The sequence below is a fragment of the Paroedura picta genome, chromosome 5 (assembly GCF_049243985.1).
Source record: "Paroedura picta isolate Pp20150507F chromosome 5, Ppicta_v3.0, whole genome shotgun sequence".
NCBI classification, from domain to species: domain Eukaryota; kingdom Metazoa; phylum Chordata; class Lepidosauria; order Squamata; family Gekkonidae; genus Paroedura; species Paroedura picta.
The window spans coordinates 130560254-130580456 of record NC_135373.1 but is presented as its reverse complement, the minus strand read 5'-3'; the positions used below and the strand labels follow the sequence as shown (position 1 = coordinate 130580456).

General features: G+C 50.0%; 1 protein-coding gene across 1 annotated transcript in view; it reads right to left on the bottom strand.

The window, feature by feature from the left end:
• Positions 1-1047: 1047 nt before the first annotated feature.
• PTPRO (protein tyrosine phosphatase receptor type O) overlaps positions 1048-20203 on the bottom strand; it is a 147633-nt gene continuing 128477 nt past the window's right edge. Inside the window, 9 exon segments of the mRNA XM_077340691.1 lie at positions 1048-4155; positions 5461-5581; positions 8925-9060; positions 12864-12905; positions 12907-12998; positions 13451-13573; positions 14438-14572; positions 18041-18117; positions 19132-19222. Coding sequence (XP_077196806.1) covers positions 5477-5581; positions 8925-9060; positions 12864-12905; positions 12907-12998; positions 13451-13573; positions 14438-14572; positions 18041-18117; positions 19132-19222 — 801 coding nt within the window. The 3' untranslated portion in view covers positions 1048-4155; positions 5461-5476.

The following is a 20203-nucleotide window of genomic DNA, read 5'->3' as shown; positions in this document are numbered from 1 at the left end:
CTTTGCCGTACTGAGAGACTGACAACTTAGCAGTGAAAACACAGTGATCAGCCTGTGAAATTCTGCAGGTGTAGGGAGCAGATTCTTGAGTGCTTTGGCTCTTCTGCCGGCTCCCTTCCCCTAGGGCAGTGGTCCCCAACCCACGGGCCACGGCCCGGTGCCAGGCCGCGAAGGCCTTGGCGCCGGGCCGCAGCTCCCTCTTCCCGCCCCCCCCAAAGTGAGAAGCTCGCCTGGCTGCAAGCGAATCGGCCGCTGAAGCAGCCGATTAGCTCACGGCCCGGCAAGCTTCTTGTTTCGGGAGGGGGGGAAGAGAAGCTTGCCGAGCCGCAAGCTAATCGGCTGCTTTGGCGGCCGATTTGCTGGCGGCCCAGAGGGGCCGGGAGAGGGAGCCGCGGCCGCCGGCATGGCAGCGGCGCAAACGTGCATGCGCGGACTGCCGCGCACGCACCACTGCCAAGCACAAATGCGCGTGCATGGCAGTCCGCGCATGCGCGTTTGCGCTGGGGCTGCTGCATGTGCACGGGGCTCCGGGCCGCCCTCTCCCGCCACTCTGGAGCAGCGGTCCGCAGCAACCGGAAGGTTGCGGACCACTGCCCTAGGGTACTACTTGCCCAAGCTTTAGCACTAGCTTAACCACCACCCTCATTTTAATCCACCCCAAGTCTTTGGCAAACCCCCCTCTTCCTTCCCGCTCAAGCTGTCCTGTCTTTTGGTCACACTTGGCCATTGATGCTTTAAGCCAGGGTTAGTCAAACTGCGGCCCTCCAGATGTCCATGGACTACAATTCCCATGAGCCCCTGCCAGCGTTTGCTCATGGGAATTGTAGTCTATGGACATCTGGAGGGCCGCAGTTGGACTACCCCTGCTTTAGGCTGACCCTGCACTTGACAGATGGTTGGGCTAGATGGCCCCTTCCAACTCTATGATGCTATGTGCCAAGAGGGTATTGTTGACAGTTCCTCGTTTGGGCCTTCTCTTCCTCCCCGAGGCAGGCCGTCCTTGCTGGCTGAGACCCTCCTGAAAGAAAGACGCGAAACATGCAGGAGGCGATTCTGCTTTGATCCGTGTTATTTGTGCCGTTCATGTTCATACAGCTCTAGCCCCAAGCTCAGATTCTATACTCTACAACCTCAAATAAGCTAAGCCTAACACAGATATACTTTTGAATACACAATGCTCCAAAACTCAGAACAGTTCCGACTGAATGAAATCAACACAACGGTTTCCCCGTCCCTGCCCCGCCCCTCGGTCGATTGCAAAGCAATGCCCCCACTTGGGATTATGAGCCGGTTGACACTGGCGGTGAACAGGTTTGGTCTCTAGCTCAAGACAGAACATTTGGTCTGAATGGACCAGCCTGGCGTCTCAAAGAAACCAACAGAACCTGAGCTTCCACTCACTGAAACTTCGCCTAAAACCATTTCGCTGTTGAGGTTCGGCCGTTTGATGTGTGGGAGGTCCCTCAAGCCTTTGAGCGTGTACAGAGGATGCAAAATTGTTCCCTCTATTGTGTAAACCTAAACACAGAATTCCACTTTGGGTAAAGTAAACGTGTTCCTTTGTCCACGGTTGGGAATCAGATATGGATTTTGGTTTGGAAGCCACCTTCTAAGGACAACGGGGGGGATCTGAATCCTGACTTCCAGCAACTGATTCTATGATTCTAATTCCAGCAACTGAAGAGGGTGATTCTCGGGCCTCAGATGAGAACTGGGTGGCTGGCCTTGCCCGCACAGACTCAGCATAGAAGGGGGGAACAGGAGAGAGATATGCTTATTTTTTCTAAGGAGGGAGCTTGCACAATTGGTGGCACACAACTGTGCAGAAAGCATTCTATCTGGATGCATGCTTGGCATGCATCAGGCCCTGGGCCGCTCTTAGCATGCACACTTAGTGGCTGCCCTTAAGTGGTGGCCACAGCAGGGAGAGCAACCTGAGGGCCTCCACCCCAGGGGCCAAGTACCTGGGCGTCGAGAGAGTTGGAGGACAATGGCCTGGTTTGCAGCACTCAAAGCCCCAGAGGGAGGTTTTTTCAGCTATGCCTGCAGCCAGCTCAGTGGGCTCAGGATCAGCTGGGGCTCACAAGCAGGTCCCAGGAAGGAATCAGAATTGCAATCCCAGGGGGAGGGGTCCAGAGTCATACTGTCAAGCTCTTTTTGATGCTTGGTGGTGGAAACGGCTTAATTTGTGGCGACCCCTGGCGAGGTTCTCAAGGGGAGACATGCTCAATGGTGGTTTGCCCTTGCCTGCCTCTGGGTAGCCACCCTGGACGTCCTCAGTGGTCTATCCATATACTAGCTAGGGCTGACCCTGTTTCCGAGATCGGACTAGCCTGGGTTAGCCAAGCGATCCCTTTCACTTTGCTCTATCTGGTTTTGAATTGGGCTCTGGCTGGGAAAGTTAGCATATTTTGCATTTCAATACCAAAGAAGTTTTATATGTATGTATATAAAACTTTTCAGCAGACTGAAAAACAGGTGGAAAGGCACCACCAGTCCTGTCAATCGGGCCTTGAGTGCACAATGGTCCCAAAATACCTGCAATCCCAGTTATCTGTCACTGGAGGATGCACATTAGGGTCGTTGGCAGATGCTGCACACCTTGCAGGTTGGACCGCACAGAAAGGGCATGTCTCCAAGATACAGTAGCTGCATTCCCCCCTTCTTGCCGATTCATAAATGCTTTCCTGTCTACCCCCACCCCCCGGAAGTCCTGCCCTCTCACCAAGTCTGTTTGATATTCTCTGTATAAATGTCTTTGGTCCTGATTGGTGTCCCTTGCCATTTTTCCTTATCCCCCCTTGGTGTGTTCCCTTTGGCTTCCTTTAGGTAGAGGACCACTTCCTTCTAGCCACGAGGAAGTGAAATAAAATAACAGGAAGCAAAATGCCACGTGCGCACACCCTTCTTGCAAAACATGAAATGCTATTAACATCTGCTCAGACACCGTCCGTGTCTCAGCCTGTGCTGGGTGTCGTTAGCACCAAACCAAAGAGAGAATGAGGCGAAGTGACTTCACACATTTGCATGACATTGAAGACTGATGCCCAAGCTGAGTCACTGGAATGCCCTTTGCCTCACAGAAGATGGCAGGCGTCTATCCTGCCATTTCCAGTCCCCTGCCCACTAAGACGTTTACGGTGTACCTGACTTCTCCCTGACCCCCCACCATATCAACAAGCGTCCCGTGACACAGGCTCAATACGCAGAAAGGAACAAAACTAAGCCAATGGAGGGAACCATAGAGATGCTGAAGACTGGCTTGGATAACTTAATGATACAGCTGTGGAGCTTGGAGCAAGCTCATCCCCAGGGTGGTCATCAGCTGGCCGTGGAGTCTTCATAGCTGCACTGAATTCCCCCCCACATACACACACACCGGCTGACTGAACAGGCAAATAGACCTTTCTCCTCCGGATTCCTGAGCTCCTCAATGCTCAATGAACGTTGCCCCTCGTCAGCCTTTTCTGGTAGTTGAGTTTGAGCCGACCCTGCTTTCTTTCTAGCGTTGAGCTGGTTAGGCTCAGGTGAAGTGTCTCTTCAATGCTCCGTGCAGGACGGTTCCACCCACTGCCCCTCTGACGTACAGACCACGAAGTCAGCGTGTCCGAGCGTCCTCTTCCTGCAATGTCCTTCTCGGGCCATGCTGCATGCGAATAAGGTACCCATCACCACCTCGGCGCCTGTCCCCTAGCCTTCTCCGTAGCCCTTGCCGGAAGGTAGTGGGAGACGGAGAAAATTCGTCCGCATTCAAATTCAACCGCGAATATTGCACTTTCTGCAACCCTTTAAGCCCAACCTGCACATGACAAAATCAAAAGAGAAATCTGGAAAGGAAAAGAAGACAAACCCAGCTACTTGTGTGTTTCTGCACAATATCACTTTGTTCCTTTTCACGTCACTTGAGTTGAATTCAGTCCGGTTTCACTGATTTTTGTAAAAAAAAAATAATTATACAGCAAATGGATTGTCCAATGAAGACACTGCAGGTTCCTTAAGGCTGCATCTTCCCAGAGCTTCGGAATGGTAAAACAAATCTGTCATTTGTCCACACATCAGGGGTCAATTAACAAAGGGTGAAAAAAAAAAAGAAACCAAAACTCCAAATAAATATCTGAAGCAAGGGAAGATGGATGTCTCTCATAGTTTCCTGACCTGCAAAGGAGAAAGGGGTGGGGAGAGAAAGGAAGTCCTTAGTTTTAACAACTGACCATCAACCAGTAGCAATTAATAGGAATGTCAACTGATAAAAGGGCTTTTAATGAATTAATAATCATTGGCATTTCAAGGGACGTCAGGGTAGAAAGAGCCTTCAAGTCACAGCTGACTTAGGGCGACCCCTGGTGGTTTCTTCAAGGTGAGACACGTTGAGAGGTGGTTTGCCATTACCTGATTCCGTGTTGGAACCCCGGCATTCCTCGGGGGTCTCCTAGCCAGGACCGACCCTATTTAGCTTCCCATGGGACTGATGGGACTGAGCTAGCCTGAGCTACCTAGGTGGTATTTCAATGATTTGCATAAATGTACATTTGGGGCCCCACCTCCTGCTGCCAAACAACAAAATACAGGCACGGCTGTGATGCTATGGCGTCTATCCTCCACAGCAGCCATATTCTCTAGGGGAACACAGCCATAATCCCCTCCCCACAGGTTGTTATTGGCTTTGCTCTTATATGGGCCTGGGAAGGGGGAATCATAAAACCATAGAGTTGGAAGGCACCTCCAGGGTCATCTAGTCCAACCCCCTGCAGTATGTAGGAAACTTACTAAGTTGCTTCCTCTTGTCCCCTCCATCAAGATGTTCCAGAGAGAGACGGAGAGTTTGAGTCCAGAGGCACTTTTACAGCCAACGAAGTTGGTCTTAATTTGGCCCCTATGTTCAATTTTAGCCTTAATAGCCAGAGTCCAACTCACACTGTGGAAAGTGCAAGAGATTCCTAGATCTTTGGGCGCACCATTTGGGGATCCCTGCAGCCCACAGCAGTTTTTCATTACCCCAAGAAGAAAAGCATGACTAAGTGTGCAGTGGTCACCTTAATTAATCCATTTCTTCCCTGGCTTCACAGAACAGCAGACTCTGCAGAATCCGTTGAGTGCTGATTTGGGCTTTCAAAATTAAATGAATGGGCTCTGGTCCAGCCACGCTGCTCGTGTAACTGCTGGGGCCGCATGCAAGAACCACAGTGAGAAAGTGAAAAACTGGAGATGAAATGGTGGGGAGTACGAATCGGGGAAGGGGAGCCAAGCATCTCCCCCGAAATGGCAGATCGTTCTCATTGGCCTTGTAGTCCCAGAGCTCTGCTTTTACGCGCTAGTATGATCTATAGCTTGTTGGCACGGCTGCCAGGCATGCCGCAAAAAAGGAAACGCTCAGCATTCGCACGTGCGGCTGGGGCCGCTGCTGCATGCGCATCAGCGGCTCCCGCTTTGCTGCCAAGGAAGGAGCTTTCTGGAACTTACCGCCCGTGGCTTGGAATTACGACTTGCTGACGTTCTCATATATAACGTCGCTGATGCAGAACTGCTGCTTCTTCTTGAGCCACATTAATTGCACACACTGGTGAATAAAAATGTACTGTTCCTATAAAAAGAGAACGAAAAGGCAGTATGTAATCGTTGGGAGCCCTGTCGCGGGAAATATGCTGACGTTCTCCTCAACCAGCGATTTATGTTCAGAGCTGGGCCCATTATTCTAGATTTGGATCGGTTTCTCAGGGGGTGTTGAAGCCAGAAATCATAGAATCATAGAATCATAGAGTTGGAAGGGACCTCCTGGGTCATCTAGTCCAACCGCCTGCACTATGCAGGACAATCCCAACCCTATCGCTCATCTACTGTAACTTGCCATCCCCTTGAGCCTTCACAGAATCAGCCCCTTCGTCAGATGGCTATCTAGCCTCTGCTTTAAAATCTCCAAAGATGGAGAACCCACCACCTCCCGAGGAAGCCTGTTCCACCGAGAAACCACTCTGACTGTCAGAAACTTCTTCCGGAGGTTTAGATGGAATTTCTTTTGAATTAATTCCATCCCATTGGTTCTGGTCCGTCCCATTGGGACAAGAGAGAACAAGAAAGTTATGAATTAATTCCCGAGGGGTGAAAAGAGAACCAGGCATCCCTTTCCAAAGGTGTTCATTCATTAAATGAGAATCCCCTCTTTTCTCCCGGCTGGAACTCATGGGATCCCCCCTCCCCATTCTCTCCATACAATACCCCTTTGAAGCCAAAAGCTCGAAAAGACACGACAGCGGCTTTGAGTCCATGATGTTGCCTCTGCCATTTTAGGGACAAAATTCTCATTTACAAAAGGTGTGGGAGCTCAATCCTGCTCAGGAGAACCCACGGCCCAGGGGGAGGAAGGTTGCTTATTCCCCCCCTCCACAGCATTCTCAAGAGCCCCTCCCCATGGGGGTTTGCAATGGTGAAGCCTGGGGGGGACGGACCGATGTTTAATTTATTCTTATTCTTATTCTTATTTCGATTTATTTCCCACCACTCCCAAATGGCTCGTGGCGGGTTACAGTGTCTTAAAACCCCATTAAAACTCCCATTAAAAGACTTTAAAATGTCACAACATGGCGGCACAATAATAAGATCCCCTTCCTACCCCCCTTCCTAAAAAGGGGGGGGGGTGGAGGAGAAGGAGGTCAACGATGTTCAAGAAGAAGCCCAGGGGAGAGCAGTCGATGTACCCCAGCAGGCCCAGCCTCAACCACCGACCTGGCAGAAGCGGAAGAGCTCCGTCTTGCAGGCCCTGCGGAACGTTGAAAGGTCCCACAGGGCTCGCAGCTCTCCTGGGAGCTCATTCCACCAGGTGGGGAATTTCTCAAATCCATCTACATTTATTTCTCAAACAAAAAGTTCTCTTCTCACCCAACCTTTGTTTCTTAAGGTTGGGTTTTTCCCCCCTTCTGTTTTTTCTCTAGTAGGATTTAACCTTCCACTGTGTGACTGATTTTGCTCAGGTCTTGCGGATCCCTTGGCTATCTGATTAAGTTCGAGGCCGGGGTCGCCTTTAAGATCACGAAGTCTAATTCTGGGTTACAGCTTCTGTGTGCACCCCCACCTCTTTGGATACATCCAAACCGTTTCCCTCAAGCCTTACGTATATGCTGGGGAGGGGGTTTAGTTGCCAGGTTGGGCGAGTCAGAGCCAAGATGCCTCAGTAACTGCGCGATAAGTAGAGCCAAGATGGGATTCAAGCTGCTGGCAAGGCCTACGTTGACATCAATTTCATGCTGGGGGCTTGGGAGCTCTGTGCTCACCCTGGCTAAGTTGTTCCCCAGTTCTTGAGGAAGGGAGGAGGAGCAGGGCGCGGACTCCTCACCCTGCTCTGTGGAACTCCTGCTGCTACTTAAGGCACGCTGACATCTAGTGGCCAGTAATAAGCATAGCTCCATTTTCTGTTGTTCCTGGAAGCGAGGGAATGAGCAAATGCAGCGTGCCAGGGGCCAGAACATTTCAGGGTACACAGAAGCGTGAAAAAAACCACCAGCCTTTCAATATGCTGTGGCTATTGGCAAAGATACGTGGATATGTCCTCTCAGAAGCTCTCGCAGCCCCACTTTCCTCACACGGCGTCTTCGGACAAATAAAAGCAGGGCATAAAAACCAACTCTTTTTCTTCCTCCTCCTCACTCAAAGTGGCACAGGTGGTCCAACCTGCGTTGTGGCAGCACCTGTGCCAACTGGCCCTTGCTCATACAAACAGGATGGAAGTGTGACGCCAGCCTTACGAATGCAGAAGCTGAGCCTGGATGGGGGTCCAACGCATTCCACGCAAATGCACTTAATATTGTTTTAATCAGAACCTTTGGGGGGGGGCTCTCCGGAGCTGAGAACGTGGACTTCCTTTTACTCTCTGAGAAATAGTGAGTTGGCCTCCCAGCCCAGCCCAGCCCAGCCCTCTTGCTCATCCCCCCCCCCCCATTCTGGCAAACTGCGCATCACGTCCTGCGCCTGAGTGCTAACTGCTGGCATGCGCTTGGGGTGCCCTATAATCCGGATCCGGCTTGCTGGCAGGATACAAAGCCTTGCTGTCTGTTTGGCTTGTGCATGACAGAGAGGGAGGGGGGGGAGGATGGAGCCAGTCCTGCCAATGGAGCCAGGGTACCAGCCAGCTGGCAAACAGCAGGGCCTTGGAATCGGCACAAGAGTTGGCAGTTCCTGTCAAGACGGATTAAGGGGACGGTTTCCAGATAGACCGACAATGGGAAGAGAGAAATAAGAAAACTGGAAGAGAGAAATAAGAAAGGGGACTGCTCATTAAATTGGTGGGTGACAACAAATTGGGAGGAGTAGCAAACAAACCAGAAGATGGGAAGAGAGTTCAACGGGATCCGACCACGCTGGGAAAGTGGGGAAGAAGGAGAAGGAGGAGGAGGAGGAGGAGGGGAGGAGGGGGGGGAGGAGGAGGAGGAGGAGGAGGCGGCATACTGGGTGAACAAGATCTTGGGGCCCTTGTGGAATGTTAGCTAAATATGAGCAGGCAGGGTGATGCGGCGGTAAAGAAGGCAAATGCAGTTTTGGGATGTATCAACACAGGCATCACTTCGAAATCGCAAGATGTCACGATCCTGCTGTCTATTGCTTTGGTCAGACCCCACCTGGAGGATTGTGTGCAGTTCTGGAGGCCTCACTTCCAAAAGGATGTGGACAAAATTGAGAGGGGGCAGAGGAGAGTGAAGAGGAGGATCTGGAGTGTGGAAACGTCGTAGTTGCCAACTGTGTTATTACATACATTTTGAACAACACAACTAAAAATTGAGAGCTACAGGACAATGGAAGAAACCAAACATCGAAGGACAAATCCTGGGACGATCCTTCATTGGCAAAGGCCATACAGTGGGTCCGACAGCGAATCACACACAGCTTGGTATGAAAAACGGAGAATTCGTTTTGAGACACACCGATGGAAGTCCTACCTCTGTTTGTACCATGGACATCCTATACGACCGCATGTCAGCCACCAGGCCCAATATATCTACAAACTCGTGGTCCCGAATGTGCTGCAGGAGTCGATCCAGTGCTATAAAAGTCCCCGTCCGTCCCACGCCGGCACTGCAACACACACAACAGCAGATTGTCACACCTCACTGTTGATTGGGAGGAAAGATGAGGAAGGGACAGAGAATGTGCTTGACTGATCTCAATCTCTGCTCCAGGCAGACCTCATCCTTGCTTTGCAGAGATGCAGCTGAACTCTCATGGAGTCTCCTTTTGGCGGAGCTTTGTGCATTTTAGGTACACCGACTGCCCTGGTGCCAGCTGGACACGGGACACATGGATGCCAGTCCTCAAGGCACTTTCCTGGGAGTTATTTTATTTTATTTATTTTTTAATGTATATCCCGCCACTCCCCAAATGGTCCTGCAGCAGTTCACACAGTAAAACATTAAAATGCAATAAAACCCCAGTAAAATCCTCCCAAATTACGACAGCAAAGGCAGCAGTGGTCACATCCTCTTAACCCAATTCTATCGCACCTTGTTCAGCCAGCTGTCAAGTTCTCTTCCAGAGAGAGTGGGAGCAGATCTAATAGACCTTGAGGGGGGGGGGGACCTTAGTTGGAATGCCGGGACTCTGCCCTGGCCTCAACCATACACCTGGCGGAAGGGCTCCGTCTTACAGGCCCTGCGGAAAGCTGACCATTCCAGCAGGGCCCTCAGCTCTTCCGGGAGCTCGTTCCACCAGGTTGGGGCCAGGATTGAAAAGGCCCTAGCCCGGGTTGAGGCCAGGCAGACATCTCGGGGGCCCATGACCACCAGTAAATTCATACCTGCAGAGCAAAGGGCTCTGCGGGGGCATAAGCAATCAAGCAGTCCTGCAGGTAGGCGGGACCCAGGCCGCATATGGTGGAATGAGTAACACAGGGCTTACTTCTGAGGAGACTTTCTTAGGACTTCTTAGGGGTTTCATCCGATCCGAGACTTTATAAAAAGCACATTGCAATGCTGGAAAGTATAAACAGGGTCCATGTGCAGACATCTGTACCATGTAAATGTGGACATAGAAACACAGAGCTGGAAGTAGGGAGGTCAGTCCCCAGGTGAGACCTGGTGATCCCCTGGAATAGAGGCTCATCTTCAGTTCCCCTGGGAAACATGGCTGTTTGGAAGGGTGGATTCCATAGTATTATATTCCACTGGCTGTCCCAAATCCCATCCAATCCTGGTTCCACCCCAGGTATTTCCAAACCCAGAGCTGCCAACCCGAGCTGGCAGGGACCTCAAGAGTCACTGGCAGTCTTCAAGCAAAGGTTGGATACACACTTTTCTTGGATGCTTTAGGATGCTTAGGGCTGATCCGGCATTGAGCAGGGGGTTGGACTAGATGGCCTGTGTGGCCCCTTCCAACTCTATGATTCTATGATTCTATGATTCTACTTCAACCTCTTGCACTGTGGAGGAAATTCACAACTCCTCCAGTCCTACCTGCTCCTAGGGAGACAAAAACCCTCCAGGATCCCTGGACACACCTGGCCTGCAGGAAAATTCCATCCTGACCCCAAAGTGGCAATCGGCATCATCCTGGGCATCTAAGCAAGAGCCATGAGAGCCAAACACAGGCTCCTCCCTTCCTGCACAATAGTCTGAGTCCATGCTTCAGGGGTGACCAAACCATGGCTCTCCAGATGTCCAGGGACCACATTTCCCATGAGCCCCTGCCTGCACATGTCGGCAGGGGCTCATGGGAATTATAGTCCGTGGACATTTAGTGAACCACTTTGGCCACCCCTCCATATCTGACAAAGAATGCATTCACACGAAATCTTCTACCTTGAATAAAATTTGGTTGGTCTTCAAGGTGCCACGGGACTCAAACCTGGTTCTGCTGCTTGAGACCAACCCAGGTACCCACCTGAATTTATCTAGAAAGAAAGAGTGATTTGTTCAAATCCTGAAACAGCTCGTGGCCTCAGAGCACCTGGCACCTGCAGCGGGCTTCCGGCCTCAACCCCAGAGGTGGCTCCTAATTACCCTTCCTTCTTGCTCCTGCGAGCGCCGGTGGGCTGGCACTGACAAAGAGGTTCACGGCCAAAAATATGTTCTCAGGCAGACTGTGCTACGAGGAACAGATGGCCCCGGGCTGTACAGAAAAGCGGGATGCTCAGTCAGGTCATATGCTCCCGTGAATGCCGACATCCGCTCATCAAGGGTGGCCATCCCTGTTTGATTACGGGAATGCCCCACAAAGGAATTCGTCTTGCTGCTGGGCAGATGGAAAAACGCAAACGCAATCGCGTTCCATCTCCATTCGCCGGCAGCTCTCCACGTTTTCAGATGCTAACCAAGTCCGACTGGCAGGATAGATTCAAGTGGGTCGCCGTGTTGGTCTGCAGTAGCACAACAAAATCAGAGTCCAGTGGCACCTTTAAGACCAACAAAGATTTATTCGAGGCGTGAGCTTTCGAGTGCAAGCACTCGAAAGCTCACGCCTCGAATAAATCTTTGTTGGCCTTAAAGGTGCCACTGGACTCTGATTTTGTTGGCTTCCCAACAGTCACATCAGAAGGCCAAGGTGACTTGGAGGTGGGACATTCGTTGTGGCGAAGGCGTGAGGTGTGGGGAAGATTCACTGGACTTGTGCCCCCACGTCACTCCAGCGCATTTCTCTCTTTCCGTTCCTCCAACCCTCACTAAGGCAGCCGCATTGGTCTGAAGTAGCAGAACAAAGTTGGAGTCCGGTGGCACCTTTAAAGCTCCTTGCCCTGCTGCGGAGCAGGCTGTGGGCCAAGCCTGGGAAAGAGGAGGCTGCCTTTGAATCAGGGGTCCCACCTGAGCATCCCTGTAATGCATCACAACTCATGCTGATTGTCAGGCTGGACGTTGGGTGATAGTTTGTTCCACCATCTTGTGGGTTCTTATACGTACTGCCATTGTTTTGATGGGGTTTTTATGGGGAAATTGTTATGGTTTTAATTGTTAGCCGCCTCGAGGCGACAAAAGTCATAAGAGGTGGGATATAAATCCAATAATAAGTGGATGGATGGATGGATGGATGGATGGATGGATGGATGGATGGATGGATGGATGGATGGATGGATGGATGGATGGATGGATGGATGGATGGATGGATGGATGGATGGATGGATGGATGGATGGATGGATGGATGGATGGATGGATGGATGGATGGATGGATGGATGGATGGATGGATGGATGGATGGATGGATGGATGGATGGATGGATGGATGGATGGATGGATGGATGGATGGATGGATGGATGGATGGATGGATGGATGGATGGATGGATGGATGGATGGATGGATGGATGGATGGATGGATGGATGGATGGATGGATGGATGGATGGATGGATGGATGGATGGATGGATGGATGGATGGATGGATAGATGGATAGATGGATAGATGGATAGATGGATAGATGGATAGATGGATAGATGGATAGATGGATAGATGGATAGATGGATAGATGGATAGATGGATAGATGGATAGATGGATAGATGGATAGATGGATAGATGGATAGATGGATAGATAGATAGATAGATAGATAGATAGATAGATAGATAGATAGATAGATAGATAGATAGATAGATAGATAGATAGATAGATAGATAGATAGATAGATAGATAGATAGATAGATAGATAGATAGATAGATAGATAGATAGATAGATTGAATGAATGAATGAATGAATGAATGAATGAATGAATGAATGAATGAATGAATGAATGAATGAATGAATGAATGTGGGGCCCGGTGGTCTCGGTGGGGAAGGACAGCTCTGGCTCTCTGCCATGCCCAGGAGTGCCCCCACTTGTCTTATGTGCAAAAGAGGAGACTGCCATCTTCCTCTACCCCTCCGAGCGCCCTACGGTCCCACTGAGCCCCATTGGTTTACCTGCAGTGGATGATCATGGGGCCTCTGCTTTTCGCCGCCTGACTGCAAGATGCTTTCGGCAGCGTTGGTGGGAGGGACGCCGTGATCCGGCCAAGCCGTGTAGTTAAGGTGCATCACGTCCTGAACTTCGTCTGCCTGGGAGGAAGGAAGGAGACACAAAACCGGCACCTGTTAGCCCTTGCCATCCTAAGGGAGCACCCGCCGACACTTTCAATGAATGCTGGGGTGGAGGGGTAGGGTCTGTTCACCCCATATGCAGACCTTAATGAATGATGTGGCTTCTACCTGCAGTGACATCTCCTCACTTCCTCTCCTCACAACAGGCACCCTGTGTGGTAGGTGAGGCTGAGAGAGCCCTGATGTTACTGTTCTGTGAGAACAGCACTATGAGGACTGTGACTGGCCCAAGGTCACCCAGCTGGCTGCATGTGGAGGAGCACAGAATCAAACGCAGCTCGCCAGATTTGAATCCGTCCCTCTTCACCACTACAACAAGGCGCAAACTGTGTACAACTGCGAGCAATAGAGAGAAGCAAGCAATAGAGAGAAGAGTTTGCACTTTGTTTGCTCCTTGCACGTTGACCTACGTAGCTGATCCTGAAATTCCTGTATGCCCAGTCTGGTTGTTCTTCTTCAGACAGCATCTCCACGGTGATGTCCCCATAAGAAACGGGCTCTTCTGTGAAAGGCCAATAATGGTCACATTTTACCTGGAAAGGGTGGAAACAGACAGACAAGCATAACCATCTCCAAATACTTGAATGGCTGTCATAGAGAAGAAGAAGAAGAAGAAGAAGAAGAAGAAGAAGAAGAAGAAGAAGAAGAAGAAGAAGAAGAAGAAGAAGAAGAAGAAGAAGAAGAAGAAGAAGAAGAAGAAGAAGAAGAAGAAGAAGAAGAAGAAGAAGAAGAAGAAGAAGAAGAAGAAGAAGAAGAAGAAGAAGAAGAAGAAGAAGAAGAAGAAGAAGAAGAAGAAGAAGAAGAAGAAGAAGAAGAAGAAGAAGAAGAAGAAGAAGAAGAAGAAGAGTTGGTTCTTATATGCCGTTTTTCCCTACCCAAAGGAGGCTCAAAGCGGCTTCCAATCACCCTCCCTTTCCTCTCCCCACAACAGACACCCTGTGAGGGAGGGGAGGCTGAGAAAGCCCTGATATTACTGAAGAAGAAGGAGAGTTGGTTCTTATATGCCGCTTTTCTCTACCTGAAGGCGTCTCAAAGCAGCTTACAGTCGCCTTCCCTTTCCTCTCCCCGCAACAGACACCCTGTACATGTCATTTACTTATGGAACTCATTGCCACAAGATATGGAGGCTCCTTCGATGGCCTTGGAAAGGGACTGCCCGTATTCACAAGCAGTCTATTGAAGGCCTTTTGCTCTGACAACCAACAGGGTAGGAGTATCCAGATTTCTATGAGACTCCGATTATCAGGCGAAAGGGGGCAGATTGACAGAGCCGTTTTTTCTCCCTCCGGTTCTGCTTTTCTGAATATCCCAAGCCAACTCGGGAAAGGGACCGCTGGGCTGGAGCGGCCACGTTCGACCCCCGCTTCCCAAGAGACGCAGAGGACGCGATCCCATACCCTCCGCTTCTCGTTGCACTGCGTGAGCATCACAACGATCTGGGACTTTTGCTGCAGGACCATCTTCCAAAAGTCGTTCCGCGTCTCCGGCAGCGGGCCTTGGGTGGCGATGTACTCCTGCGGGGAGTTGTAGCCCTAAGAGGCAAACCACAAAACACTGCTTAGCAGGACCTTGAGCGAGTCCTCAGAAACAGGAATGTTCCACAGGGCTTTGGCAAGCTGGAAAAAGCGGATTGTGAACTCCATTCACAAGCGGATTGTGAACTCCATGCAATTTGCATTGAATTGCCCTTGCTTTTGAAGCGGGCTGCAAGAGGGACATGTTTTAAAGAGGGAAATCAGAATGGATCATCTAGTGAAAGGTCCCCAATGCACCATGGGGCTCAGAGATACCTTTCCTGGTGCCCATAAATGTTTACAGACAGTGGGTGGGGCTGGTTGGGGCTTTGGCCCAGCAAGGCTTTCGATTGGCTGTGCAGATTTTTTTTAGAATTTTGCTTTAATACTAGCAGACTCTGTTCTATGACTGAAGGGAAGGTGCTGCAGCTATTTTGTAGGTGGCTCCGCCTCCTATGGCAGCCATTTTGTGGCAGCCAATTTGCAGCTGCACCCACCACACTGTGTCAGAATTCAGGTTCTGCCCCCTGGCTCAAAAAAGGTGGGGGACCCTGGCCGAACAAAACTCTGCACCATCCAGATGCAGACAAACATGAACTCTAAAAAGGGGACAGCGCACATGCAGGCTGCATCGAAAAGGGAGAAGGGATTTAACCTTCTTTCAATCTTTTTGAGTCCTGCTTATCCCCTTTTCGGGTGCTAGGAATAGCACAGAAGAGCCTCATTCCTTGCTAGATGGCCTGTATGGCCCCTTCCAACTCTATGATTCTGTGATTCTGTGATTCTATGTTATTTACCTTTTAGAGGGCTGGTGGAAATTCATGACCCTTGTCACCTCTGTACTCTAAGACAGGGGTAGTCAACCTGTGGTCCTCCAGATGTTCATGGGCTACAATTCCCATGAGCCCCTGCCAGCAATTGCTGGCAGGGGCTCATGGGGATTGTAGTCCATGAACATCTGGAGGACCACAGGTTGACTAACCCTGCCCTAAGAAACAGCAACTCATGTATTCGGTGCTACACAAACAAACGTCAAATCATGGAATCCTAGAGCGGGGAAGGGACACAGAGACCATCTAGTCCAATCTCCACCTCAATGCAGGATCAGCCTGAAGCATCCAGGATAAGGATCTGTCCAGCCGCTGCTTGAAGACTGCCAGGGAGGGCGAGCTCCCCACTTCCTTAGGTGGCCCATTCCCCTGCTTAACTACTCTGACTGTGAAATCCCCCCCCCTCCAATATCTAGCCAGTATCATTCTGCATTGCTTCAGGTCCTATCCTCTGCTGCCAACAGGAACCTTTCCTTGCCCATCCAGCAAGCTATCACTCCTCTCCTTCTGCCTGGACCCTCCCCTTAATTATACACACACACAGACACACACACACTGAAAGAGGAAGGGGGAGAGAGCCCAGTAATTAATTGTTCCTATTTATTTATATTCTGTGTATACTCTATATAATTATGGAGCAGGAGCTAATTAATTTGCTCTTAATAGAGCTAATTAATTTGCTTCTAATTAATTGCTGACTAGTCAGGTTTGAAAAAACACTGCTCTTCCCCCCCACACACACACACAAAAAGAGTTGTTGCACATGTTCATTTCAAACACTCTTCTAAAGATTTGCCAAACAAGTTTGCCACGCACCAAAATCGGCCATTGTACCTTCACTGGCTACCTAGTGGTGCTTGCCCAGGGGATGCGTCCAAATTCCTCCTGGATCAGAGATTCACCCTGGAACATGGTTGTTCTAATCCTAATTATCCATGGACTTCTCTAAATTCTCATTGTCCTTGTTTGTGTGTTCCTGTTGCTGGTGTGTGTGGAGTCTGTTCTACTTGTGTCTTGCCCCCTCTAGCAGTCAAGTCGGCATTACACCGGTTTATAGATCTGGTGTATCTCCCTGCAGATGCAAAGTGAAGGTTTTTAGGCCAGATGTAAAATGATGTAATATTGCAGGGGTAGTCAACCTGTGGTCCTCCAGATGTCCATGGACTACAATTCCCATGAGCCCCTGCCAGCAAATGCTGTCCATGGACATCTGGAGGGCTACAGGTTGAATACCCCTGCGATATTGCACTGACCACAAGAGGAAGCAAAACACATGTGGAACAATCGGCCCCCAAAAGAAGGAACAACCCCCCCCCCACCAAAACAGCAGGAATTCACAAGCAAAGAAAAGAAGGATCTGGAAAAAGTCCATGCCATGGCACTGAACTGCATATGCATTCTGTTCTCTATTTCCCACTGGAGAAGTCTTAATATGTCCGGATGGGCCTTTGGATTCCTGGGCAGTGCGGATTGGATTGGCATTACGTGAGACAGAGAAACCACATTTTAAAAGGGTATTAAAAATTCACAGAAATTCAATGGACCCTTGGAAGGTTGCCCAAAGGTATGCAGCAGAAATATGAAAGGGCCAAGCAGAATAATCGACTTTTGCCCATTCCTACTGCAGACCAGGATTTCAAACTGGGAACAAGCCACGGTTTGCCAGCGTGGGTGTAAATGTTCCTTTTATCTCAAAGTGCCCTTCCACCTGAACCAAGCCAGGGTATCTTCTCTCTAGAACATTGCTTGCCTCATTCTGTCTAGCTCTGCCATTACATAGGCCAGCCTTTCTTGACTTTTTACCATTGAGAAACCCCTGAAACATTCTTCAGGCTTTGAGAAACCTCAGAAGTGGCATGATTGTGTCAAATATGGATTGTGTACATGCCCACCCAGGGCCCCTCCCCTTCCCCCCTCCAGGCCCCTCATTAGCCATTTTGAGAAGGGACAGGATCATATATGGTCATAAAGGTAAAGGTAAAGGCCTCCCCTGTGCAAGCACCGAGTCATGTCTGACCCTTGGGGTGACGCCCTCTAGCGTTTTCATGGCAGACTCAATACGGGGTGGTTTGCCAGTGCCTTCCCCAGTCATTACCGTTTACCCCCCAGCAAGCTGGGTACTCATTTGACCGACCTCGGAAGGATGGAAGGCTGAGTCAACCTTGAGCCGGCTGCTGGGATCGAACTCCCAGCCTCATGGGCAGAGCTTTCAGACTGCATGACTGCTGCCTTACCACTCTGCGCCACAAGAGGCTCTTGTTATATGGTCATATCACCCGATAAATTAAAAAAATATATTTTAAAAATTAACTATCTCCCACCCAGGAAACCCAGGGCTGTCAAGAAACCTCGGGGTTTCATGAAAGCCTCGTTGAGAAAGCCTGACATAGGCACTTGTGTGCATCTTTAGGAGAAGGGCAAAACCTGCCCCCAAAGACCCTGAGGATAATGACTGAGGATCCTGTCCATTGCTATCTGCACAGCTCCATCCTGATTTTAGTGCTTTGGTCACAATGGGGTAGGACTGAGCTCCGTGAAGCGTCTTGGAACTATCCCGATAATCCCTAATCTCTCCGGAGGTTTGGCTCCTGTTCACAGCCTCCCCTGCAAATCCAGCACCCATTTCTCAAGGCTCGTTGAAGTCCGACTCACTCACAGGGATGTAGTTGGCGTTGATGTAATCGGAGCCTTCTTCTTCGTTCATTGAAACTAATCGGACCCGGCTGAAGTCATCTGCGGAAGGAGAAAGACGCACAAGCAGGGAGAATTCCTCCTTAGACCTCCGAAAGCTGATCGTAAATGTTCTGCAAGCCGGCCAGCTTTCCCCCAATGCTTCACGGTGAAGCCTTGTTGATTGCTCCAAAGCAACAGAGTCCTTTATTCCCAGTCCCTCCCGGAGAACATTAAAACCACCGAGAATATGCAGGATTGTTGTGGAGTAGCCCCCACCCTACCCCGTCCATTATGAACTAATGAATATATTTCATTTCCTGTATCCTGTCCCCTGAAGTCAAACTACTTCCTCAATAGGGAAAAGGCTGCATTTATAAGTAGAAGGAAACACACAACAAGGGAAAAGAGAGAAAGGAGGGAGACGTCAAACGGCTTGTGTTGTCGAATGCCTTTTAGCAGCTTGCGTTTCAGAGTGCGGTTTTTAATTTAAAGGGCAGGACTCTGAAGAGGCCGCGTAGAAATCTCCCAAACCAACAGAATAGAGCAGGGGTAGTCAAACTGCGGCCCTCCATATGTCCATGGACTACAATTCCCAGGAGCCCCTGCCAGCATTTGCTGGCAAGGGGCTCCTGGGAATTGTAGTCCATGGACATATGGAGGGCCGCAGTTTGACTACCCCTGGAATAGAGGCTCCCTTGGCATTACAGTCCTGAAGTCTCATGCTGCCTAGGAACTGGCTGATACCTGCAAGCAGACTCGTTGTGCATGCCTGCCCAAAATGCAGACAAGAAGCAGGTGTCCGAGAAACGTACCACCAAACTTCTAGAGCATGCGGCATGGGGGAGGAGAAGCCACATGTGCCGCGTGAGGAGCTGCCTCGCAGGACTGGTTTGCCACTTGAGAATCGCTAGCCACATTGGAAGTAACTGTCCAGGCCTTCCTCTGAAGCTGGGAGGCTGGATAACTGATAACTAACCAGCCTGATAACTAACCAGTGGGACTGGTGTTCACAGGTGGTTAAGACTGTGGTGCTCAAAGCCAACTTGGCGGGAGTTCGCCGGGAGGGTGACTTACAAGGCAAGATATTTGTGTAGCGGTTTTTACTGCGGTTCATCGGAAGGTCGGCCGCAAAGTGAGGGATATCCAGGCCGATCAGCTTCAGTTCCTGTGGGCGACACGAAATTAAAAAGGCCGCAGTTAAGCCAACCTGTTTGTTCCCTGTTTGTAGACTTCTGATCCACAGTGGCGTAACCACCCCAAGCTAAGATGGGTCCAGGGATGCCAACTCTACACTGGGGGGAAACTTGAGATCTGGGGGGCAGGGCCTGGGAAGGTTGGGTTTTTGGAGACAGGAGGGAGCTCAACAGGGAACAGATGCCATAAATTCTGCCCTGTGATGCCTCCATCTCCTCTAGGAGAACTGTAGTCATGAGAAGATCAGAACGTAAGATGAGCCCCTCTGAACCAGACAAGTGATCCAACTATTCCAGCATCCTGTCACCTTACAGTGGTTAACCACTTACTCCGGAGGGCCAACAACAGGGCATCAAGGTCAAGGACTTCCCTGATGTTGCTTCTGGGCACTGGTATCCAAAGCTTCACTGCCTCTGAATGTGGAGGTTCCCTTTAGTCACCATGTCCAGTAGCCACTGATCAACCTCTCCTCCATGAGTCTTCTTTTACAGCTGAGGTCTGGAGGCCAGCTGTAACTTGAGAAGATTATTGGGCCTCACCTGGGCCCACCATGGGGAAGTTGTACCCCCTTTCCTCCCAGGAAGAACAAGATATCAAACCAGGCTCAATCAGGGCCTTTTCAGTCCTGGCCCTAGCCTGGTGGGAAATCAGGGCCCTGCAGAATCTTGGACAGTTCCACAGAGCCTGCAAGACAGAGCTGCCAGGTCTATGGTTGAGGCTTAAAATGGTATTGAAATCCTAACTTCTCTGTTCAAAACACCAGCTAAGTTCACATCTGAATCCAAAACTTTTATATCAACCTTCTCGTTATAAGAAAGGAAGCAATTAGAACTGTTTAATAAACCTGTTATGGATTTTAATAAATGTTTTATAGTATTGTTTTATTATTTATAACATGCTGTTACTGGCCCTGAGCCCTTCGGGAAGGGCAAGCTATAAAATAAAACGTCAC